This window comes from Urocampus carinirostris, chromosome 15, assembly GCF_059441175.1.
Source record: "Urocampus carinirostris isolate Australia breed hairy pipefish chromosome 15, RoL_Ucar_1.0, whole genome shotgun sequence".
NCBI classification, from domain to species: Eukaryota; Metazoa; Chordata; class Actinopteri; order Syngnathiformes; family Syngnathidae; genus Urocampus; species Urocampus carinirostris.
The window spans coordinates 12,420,301-12,430,274 of NC_142363.1; the positions used below are offsets into that span (position 1 = coordinate 12,420,301).

Sequence of the window (9,974 nt, forward strand, 5' to 3'; positions counted from 1 at the left end):
TCGCCCAGCTGTACGACTCTTAGCGGTGGATCACTCGGCTCGTGCGTCGATGAAGAACGCAGCTAGCTGTGAACGAATGTGATTTGCAGCTGCGATTAGCTGGCAACCAGTTCAGAGTGTCCCCTGCCCACTGCCCGGAGATGGCTGGGATGGGCTCCAGCCCCCCCGCGACCCTAATAAGGATAAGCGGTGCAGATAATGAGATGAGATATTTCTTTTTTTTTTTTTTTTGAAGGTGCGCCGCTACTTCGCAGATTTTCACTTTTAGTGGGTGGTTTTGGTCCCCATTAACCGCGATAACCGAGGTCCCATTGTACATAATCGAAACTGCAAAACGATTTTGTATCATCTGATGTATATTCGACTAAAAAAATTTGCCCATCTTACCAGTTTGTCTGATCAATTCCATACAGCCATTTGGAGTACATGGGATGAAGCAGTCACTCAGGTCTCCACGAGAGAGCTTTCCAGCATTTATGCTTGTAAGCCTTTAAACACAAAAACATATTAGGACCTCGCTCTTTACTTTCATTTACTTTGCACGAATGACTGCAAAAGTCCCGGACAGTTTAAAGCTTACCCGTCTACATCTTTCTCTGGTGCCACGGCATTAGTCACCTTCTCTGTGTCTATCTTGTGGACCGAGTCTAAAGGCAATTGGACGATGAGGCCATGAATAGAAGAGTTCTCGTTCACTTCTGTGATACTGTGAAGAATCTGTAGATTGGGTGATAATAACATGACATTGATAACACTGGAGTTTGAGCATGCTTTCTCCAAAAGTTTTATTTTAAGGGTATTGGTAATTAAGGCATTGTCTCCACCTCTTCCTCGGTTGCTGTGTTGGAAAGTTTCAAGTGTGTTGCATTTATTCCAATCTACCAGACAAGACAGAGAGCTCAGGTTAGACAAGACATTTTGTAAGACAGGGGAGGGTGGGAAATGAATCACTTGCCTCAGTTGCAGCCTTGAGCTTCATGCCAATGTAAAGATTGGAATCATCACGATCTCCAACCTATAACGATATAAGTCATTGCAGAAAAATGATTTTTTTATCATCTAGATTACACATAGTAACTCATATGAATAGTCAATAAATCATCACCTGTAAAATGACTAGACCAGGTCGGAAGTTAGGGTCCTTTATCTTCATTTGTTCTACATCCTTCTTCAAGCCCGCTCTCACCTGCCTGGAGAAAAAGTATGAATTCTGTTTGTTCAATGTTTGCTATGATTGTCTTATGAGATGGTTTATTGCTTATTCCTTTTTTAATGCAATAGATAGACAAAAGGCTTTGAACAGGGGTGGGCAAACGTTTTCAGTAGCAGCAAAATTTGGTCAAAAAAAAATTGGAAAAGGGAAAGGGCAAGGGTAAAAAAAAATGATTAATTGATTTGGTTGTCAAGTTCGAATACCTCAGCAATCCATGAAGAAAAAAGATATTCATAGATAAGTATGAGAACAATTGGATAAGTATTGATACACACATGACAATACACATATTTATTTTATTTTTTACTTAATAGTCCATTTCATCAAATTTGAATTCAAGCAGTCATCTATTAAGCACCAAATTTGATAACATGCATTAAAAACTCCAAATGTAAAGGTGTTTTTGCAATACATTTGAAACAGATCTTGATACATAAACAAATATAAAGGAATATAATGCAAATACAGTAGTAAACATTTTTTAATGTGCATGGATGGTTCGGCAGGCCGGAAAAAAAAGCCTGCTGTGGCCCCCGGTTCGTAGTTTGCCCACCGCTGATTTAGAATGTATTTTCTACGAAAGGTGAAAAAAAATCAGAGAAAAGGTGACTTTTAAGTTAAAAATAATGGCAGTATGTACACTTGAGCACATTGTAAATTGCGTTTCTTTCGTAAATGCAAAATGTTGTCATCAAAAGCGCATACTGTACTTATTGTTGGTTGCATTTAAAATTCACCAGTACCATATTTTTGTTTTATTTTTTTTCACAAAAACGTTCACTTTTGTTATTGCTGTTCATAAGACAATTTCATTTAATATTAGAAGAGTTCAATGATATAAAATAAAGCTGTATGTTTATATGAGACTTTGTTCAAATTATAACAATTTATAGCAACACTGTACATTTAAAGTATAATAACTATGTGCAAAATCAGGCCACAAACATCACTCACAATCTTCCACTTTGAATTTAATCACAAAACAACGTGGAGAAGGAGTAACATAGCAGAGTTCATGTTGAGGGGAAAAAATCAGACGAGTCAAAGATTAAATATACGAACAATTCCCATTTTCCACATGAACCGAGCCCAACACTGATTGCAAATTGTTATTCTTATCTTTTTCACATCAGATGAGAACGACAGGCGGAGAGACTTTTATGAAGGGGGGTGAACTGATTTAATTAGTTTGGAGTGAACGTGATGCTGCACGAGTTACACACTGCTAGTGATTTAACGGTTCTTGATTACACATGCATGACAGAATTACCAACACGAAGTTATTAGGGAAAATATCTACATATATGTTTTAAAGGCTAATAAACAATACAAGATAATTGACTATTTCTTGTGTCTCTTTTGGCTCCCAAAAGCCTCTTAAGATAGTTTTTGTTGCTTGTATGGCTATATTAAAAACATGTATGAAACATTATGTACAAATTACTTTTGGGGGGCAAATAAAGTTATCAAAGAAAAAAAAAGAAAAATGAAAAAAGAAACAACAGAAGAAAAATTAAATAAAGGCAGAAAGAGAAGAAAAAGAAGAAACATGGGGTTATTTGACCAAGAGGCCAAAGATCAGATCACAAGTTGTTATATAATACTGTTTAATCAATAATAGCAGCGTAATTCTTAGAGGGGACATTGTCTTAGTTTTTTTGTTTTGTCTTATTATTATTGTATATGTCAATAATAATTTTGACTTAATTTGTACACTCAGTATAACGGACATGATTCATTCACGTGGTCTGCACAAAAACTTAATGCCTTGTTATTTTTTATCTATTTATTTTTTCGTAAACGAAATTTCAATAAATGCACAATAAATCCATGCGTGTCCCGAAAAAGTAACCCACGGTTTGTGTGAAAATGCAAGAGGAAAACGCGATTCCTTGATTTGGCTAATGAAGTTACCAAGTAAGCACATGACCATGCAGCGCAGAGTGGGTTTAAGTAAACGCTTCTAGAAATCAGATGACATGAAAATACTACAAACAATATTATTAGAAAAACATAAACTTACGCCGAAACATCCTTTCCACTTACGACTTGTGCTGACATGTTCTCCGACTGTTCAAGTTTCGTTTCTTGTCATACACGCGATTCTTCCTGAGGAATTCCTTAAAAACTTGAGAGACGTAAAGGGAGAAAAGTGACGCAAAACGTGGTTTAGGCTGTCCTTGTTGCGCTTATTTTGACCAATAGGCACGATTATAGGAGAAAAGGGCGGGGTTAGTGTATAACTGTCACTTCCTAACAACCAATTGGGTGGTTGTTGTAGCGAGTCTCCGTCTTATTTCCGCCAATTAAATATCTAGTAAGTTGAAGTCAACTGCTATTGGTGTTTAGCGAAGGGGCGTTTTTTCTATGTCAGGCTAATGTCAGAAGATGGCGCTAATATTTTAACACAGGGGTGTCAAAGTCAAATGGAATGAGGGAGGGCCAACTAACCGAGAGCAAGACTTATCAAATATTGAACATTTTCAAATTATAATATATATATATATATATATATATATATATATATATATATATATATATATATATATATATATATATATATATATATATATATATATATATATATATATATATATATATATATACTGGACTGTCTCAGAAAATTAGAATATTGTGATAAACTTCTTTATTTTCTGTAATGCAATTAAAAAAACAAAAATGTCATACATTCTGGATTCATTACACATCAACTGAACTATTTCAAGCCTTTTATTATTTTAATATTGCTGAATTTGGTTTACAGCTTAAGAAAACTCAAAAATCCTATCTCAAAATATTAGAATATCATGAAAAAGTATACAAGTAGGCTATTCAACTAATCACCTGAATCATCTAATTAACTCGAAACACCTTGCGAGGGTTTCCTGAGCCTTAAAAACACTCAGTTCAGTAAACTAAATCACTGCTGATCTGACTGCTGTCCAGAGGACCATCATTGATACCCTCCATCAGGAGGGTAAGACACAAAAAGACATTTCTCAAAGAGCAGGCTGTTCATAGAGTGCAGTTTCAAAGCATATCCACAAAAAGTCTGTTGGAAGGGAAAAATGTGGCCGGAAACGCTGCACAACCAAGAGAGATGACCGCAGCCTTAACAAAATTGTGAAGAAGAGCCGCTTCAAGAATTTGAGGGAGCTTCAAAGACAGTGGGCTGAAGCTGGAGTCCAGGTATCAAAAGCCACAGTTCACAGACGTGTCCGGGAAATGGGCTACAATAGCCGTATTCCCATGGTCGAGCCACTTCTGAACTCAAGACAACGGAAGAAGCGTCTGACTTGGGCTATGGAGAAGAAGCACTGGACAGTTGCAGAGTGGTCCAAAGTCCTCTTTTCAGACGAAAGCAAGTTTTGCATTTCATTTGGAAGTCAAGGCGCCAGAGTCTGGAGAAAGGCTGGAGAAGAGCAAAATCCAAGTTGCTTGAAATCCAGTGTGAAGTTCCCACAGTCAGCAATGGTTTGGGGAGCCATGTCAGCTGCTGGTGTTGGTCCCCTGTGTTTCATCAAGTCCAGAGTAAATGCAACTGTGTACCAAGAGATTTTAGAGCACTACATGCTTCCATCTGCTGAAAAGCTCTATGGAGATGAGGATTTCATTTTCCAGCATGATCTGGCACCTGCCCACAGTGCCAAAACAACCAGTAACTGGTGCACTGACCATGGCATCACTGTCCTTGATTGGCCTGCTAATTCCCCTGACCTGAACCCCATCGAGAATTTGTGGGGTATAGTTAAGAAGAAGATGAAAGACACCAGACCTACAAATGCAAATGAGCTGAAGGCCGCTATCGAAGCATCCTGGGCATCAATAACACCTCAGCAATGCCACAGGCTGATTGCCTCCATGCCACGCCGGATTGATGCAGTAATCCGTGCAAAAGGATTCCCAACCAAGTACTGAGTGCATCAATGGACATTTTCAAATGTTTGATTTAGTTTTGCTGTTATAAAATTATTTTTTTCACTTGGTCTGAGGAAGTATTCTAATATTTTGAGATAGGATTTTTGAGTTTTTTTCAGCTGTAAGCCAAAATCAGCAATATTTAAATAATAAAAGGCTTGAAATAGTTCGGTTGATGTGTAATGAATCCAGAATGTATGACATTTTTGTTTTTTTAATTGCATTACAGAAAATAAAGAAGTTTATCACAATATTCTAATTTTCTGAGACAGTCCAGTATATCTCATCTCATCTCATCTCATTAGCTACACCGCTTATCCTCAGTAGGGTCGCGGGGGTGCTGGAGCCCATCACAGCAATCATCGGGCAGTGGGCAGGGGACACCCTGAACTGGTTGCCAGCCAATCGCAGGGCACACGGGGACAGACAACTCACTCGCTCATTTACACCCAGGGACAATTTGGATCGACCAATTCACCTGAAATGCATGTTTTTGGAATGTGGGAGGAATATCGGGTGTAATAATTACTTTTGTTTGATTGAAATTCCTGCTGAAATATGTGTATAGTTTTTGGTAAGTGTCCTGCAATGATGAGTCCAACAGTGTCACCTGCTGGTATGAGGTGGGGTTTGGTTTTGGCTTCTGACATGTGACCGGGAGGCGGGGTTTGTTGGCAGTCTTCAGAGAAAACTGCTACTGGTAAGACACATCTTTTGGTGCTCCACAAAAGAAGTTAATTTTAAACATTATAACCCCAGCTGACAAATCTCTCAACATGCACAGTAATGTGATTGATATTGTCAAGCTGTTTAGGTTTATTTTCGTTTTGTTTCTGTTTTACTAAAATATGAATTCCCCTTGTAGAGATCAAAGAGATCAAAGCCAGCGGAAAAGCTAATGTTGTGACTCATCCATTTGCAGAAACTGTAATAATAAAAACCTCATCATCCAGTCCAGCGTGAATGTGGATCTTTGGTGGGACACGTACACCGCGGTTACATATATATATATATATATATATATATATATATATATATATATATATATATATATATATATATTTTTTATTTTTATTTATTTTTTACTTGGTTTTAACTATTTTCTTACTTGACAAAAAAAAACTGGAAAAAGCTACGACGTAAGAAAATGGTTCCATCCATCCATTCATCCATGAGCTGCACCGCTTATCCTATAGGGTCGCAGGGGAGTTGGAGCCCATCCCAGCAATCTAATGGGCGGCAGTGGCTCAGGAGGTAGAGCGCTCGTCCTGGGATCAAGAGATCGCAGTTCGAATCTCGGCTCCTCCGTGTTACATGTTGAAGTGTCCTTGGGTAAGACACTGAACCCCTAATACCTTACAGCCTTACATAGCTGCACGGCCGCTACTGGGAAATGTGAAGTACACTGTAAAGTGCTTTGGGAAGTCTTGACTTGAAAAGCGCTATATAAATGCAGATCATTTTATTTTCTTTACACCCAGTCAGTGTGCATGGGGCACCCTGAACTGGTTGCCAGCCAATCGCAGGGTACACAGGGACAGACAATTCGTTCACTCATTCACACCTAGGGACAACTCGGACCGGCCAATCAACCTAACATGCATGTTTTTGGAATGTGGGAGGAAACCGGAGTGCCCGGAGGAAACCCACGCAAGCACGGGGAGAACATGCAAACTCCACACAGGAGGTTCCATTGACATAAAAAAAGAAAATAATTAAAACAATAATTGTAGTAAAATGGGCTAAAAATTTTGTTATATTCTAAATTAAAGAAAAATTATTGAAGAAAATAACTTAATCCAGCAGCAGATTATTATTGTTTTCTTTTAGTAAACTAATTATCTGCTCATTGCGTGGTACAGGGAAATATATTCAAACACGTATTTCCTTTTAGAAGCTGTTTAAGAGTGCACTACAAAAACAAGAAAATAAGGTAAAGTAAACTTCCTGCATATGGTTTTAGTGTTTTTTAGTATTTTTTTATATTACGAGTAAAAAAGACTTGGAAAGAGCAAAAACTTAGGAAAATTGTTCCACTGACAGATGGTTTTTCTTATTTTCCACAAAAACATAAATAATGAAAATAATAAATGTAGTTAAACAGGTTCAAAAGAGCAGTAATAAAAAAGTAAAAATCTGTATTCTAAATTACAGAAAAAAGATTGAGGAAAATAAATAACCTATAGTAGCTCCTGAGCCACAGTGACTACAAGTGATGATAAGGAATGATAAATCAAGCTAAAAAAAAAAAAGCACAACAACAAACATAAACAGCTGCCAGGAAATAATTTCTAAACATTTTTGACAGACTCAAGATTTAATAATAAAAAAAAGTGTGCCTCATCTAAAAAATAAATTGGAAAACACTGGTCTAGCCAACCTTCTTGAACTCACTCCGAACTTGAAAAATAATTTTTAATATGATCAGATAGATGAAGCAATATAGATTTATGACGTTGTTATAGATTTTGACAACTGTCCTTAATATAACAATCCCCATACAATTACCGATAGGTTCTGATTTAGCAAAACTGAGGTAATTTTGCTTTAAAGAAAGAAAAAGCATCACTTAACTGAAATATTTTTTCAGAAATATTTTTTAAAGATAAGATTAAATTAAATATAATAAAAAAGAGCGCAAAATATGTATTTACCAAAAACAAACTAATGTACAGTCAGCAAAATACACAATGATTCCTGGTGTATGACACAAAAATAAACTAAGATCAGTTAATGGGCCACATGTGGCCTGCAGGCGTTGACTTTGACATATTTGTTTAATACATATACTCAGTTTTGACCTGTTAAGTATTGTTTGTATCTTGTGCATGGATAAGTTAGTATTCCACCAATGCACTTATTTTCAAAGTCCTTGACAAGAACATAAGTGGTAACCACATTGAGTTGTTATGTGTGGAATATAAATACAGAAAGCAAATATATAGATCTTGGTATGTGGAAAAACCTAAGTAATTAAAAACTCACATCAGGGGGGAAGCTTCAGTTTGATAAACTTAACATATTTAAGGGAAAATAAACTGAGAGAATGTTTTTTAGTAAATATATGTTCAACTAACTTGGAGGATTGACTCTTTAAACTTAATAAAAAAGTATAATCAAAGAAATAAAATCCTGCATATCTAAGACTACCTCATGCTAGTTGCTACATTGGCAAAACATGTTTGTGTGTGGCTGTACATTGCACAATTATTATTTTCAAATTTTTTGTCATTATTTATCCAAAAATTGTCGTCAAGCATTTATCAATTCTATACCTCAACTGCTATGTCAACAGTTGCATTCCCCACACGGCCCGCGACAGATTCCTCATAGTCATCTTATACACTGAACTGTAAACAGACTGCTGACCCTCACGGTTTTATTCTGTCCAGTTGGCGTCGCTATACGATTTGTACACAAGCGTAAATGGAGTCAATCCATTCATCCATTATCTGTACCGCTTATCCTCAGTAGGGTCGCGGGGGTGCTGGAGCCCATCCCAGCTATCTCCGGGCAGTGGGCAGGGGACACCCTGAACTGGTTGACAGCCAGTCGCAGGGCACACAGGGACAGACAATTTGCTCGCTAATTACACCTTGGGACAATTTGGACCGGCCAGTTAACCTGAAATACATGTTTTTGGAATGTGGGAGGAAACCGGAGTGCCCGAGGAAACCCACACAAGCACGGGGAGAACATACAAACTCCGCACAGGAAGTCTGGTAGCTGGATTTGAACCCATGACCTCAGAACTGCACCCGCACTAACCACTGCTCCGCCGTGCTCCCCTGGAGTCAATCTGCTTTATGTAAATACAGTCAAGTATTTAGATAGATAGATAGATAGATAGATACTTTGTTCATCCCCGAAGGGAAATTCACATTTCCAGCAGCATCCCTGAGCTGAGAACAATCGAGTTTGCAATTGTATCATGATCTGGTTCACATGTACAAACTAGGCTTCAAGAGGACTATTCACCCCTCAAAATTTAAGTCGACTTATTTTGGTTATTTGTTAGGGTTATTTTGTCAATGTGATGCACCCTTAAAGGCAGGGGTGTCAAACTCATTTGAACTCGGGGGCCACACGATAGAACAAACATTCTGTCGGGGGCCGGACTAGTCGATTAAAGAGATAAAGAAATAAGAGAAAGAGGGAGGGAAAAGGAAAGAGGGCGGGACAAAGAAAGAAAAAGAAGGAGAGGGAGAGAGCGTGAGAAACAAAAGATAAAAAGTCGTGAGAGAAGGGAAAAAGAAAGGGAGAGGAAGAAAGAAATTCAAAGAGAAATAGAAAGATAGAAGGAGGAAAAAAAAAGGAAAGCGCGAAGGGTATGACGAGAGAAAGAGAAAAGAGAGAAAAGGAAAAAAGGAAATTGGAGGAAAAGAGGTTAAAAGACACAGAGAGAGAAAGAGACAAAGAGCAACAAAGGAAGAGAAAAAGAGAGACACAGAGAGTGAAAGAGACAGAGAGCGGGAGAAAAGTGGTGGAAAAGAGAGGGAGAGAGAGAAATAAATACAAGTACAGTGTCTTTGTTCGAGGCACCTGGCTTTGGCGACACCAAGTTGACATATTTCAACCTGCAGCTTGTTTTTCTCTTGTGCTTCTCTGAGTAGTGTCTCGCGGGCCGGATTCAATCCCTTAGCGGGCCTGATCTGGCCCGCGGGCCGCCTGTTTGACACCTGTGCTTAAAGGGATAGTGTGTATTAGTTGACCGCAATATGTTGCTGTATAGCAGGGGTGTCGAACAGGCGGCCCGCGGGCTGGATCAGGCCCGCTAAGGGATTGAATCCCACGCGCGAGACAATGCTGAGGGAAGTGCAAGAGAAAAACGAGCTTCAGGTTG

General features: G+C 38.2%; 1 protein-coding gene across 1 annotated transcript in view; it reads right to left on the reverse strand.

The window, feature by feature from the left end:
- The window catches only part of mthfd1b (methylenetetrahydrofolate dehydrogenase (NADP+ dependent) 1b), a 33,146-nt gene extending 29,765 nt beyond the window's left edge, over window positions 1–3,381 (reverse strand). The window contains exons 1-6 of the mRNA XM_088354141.1: window positions 3,237–3,381; window positions 1,106–1,190; window positions 956–1,015; window positions 825–878; window positions 581–717; window positions 388–488 (exon numbers count right to left, since the gene is read on the reverse strand). Of these exons, the coding sequence (XP_088210267.1) occupies window positions 388–488; window positions 581–717; window positions 825–878; window positions 956–1,015; window positions 1,106–1,190; window positions 3,237–3,274 (475 nt within the window). The 5' untranslated portion in view covers window positions 3,275–3,381. The remainder of the gene's footprint in view (window positions 1–387; window positions 489–580; window positions 718–824; window positions 879–955; window positions 1,016–1,105; window positions 1,191–3,236) is intronic.
- Window positions 3,382–9,974: the final 6,593 nt, after the last annotated feature.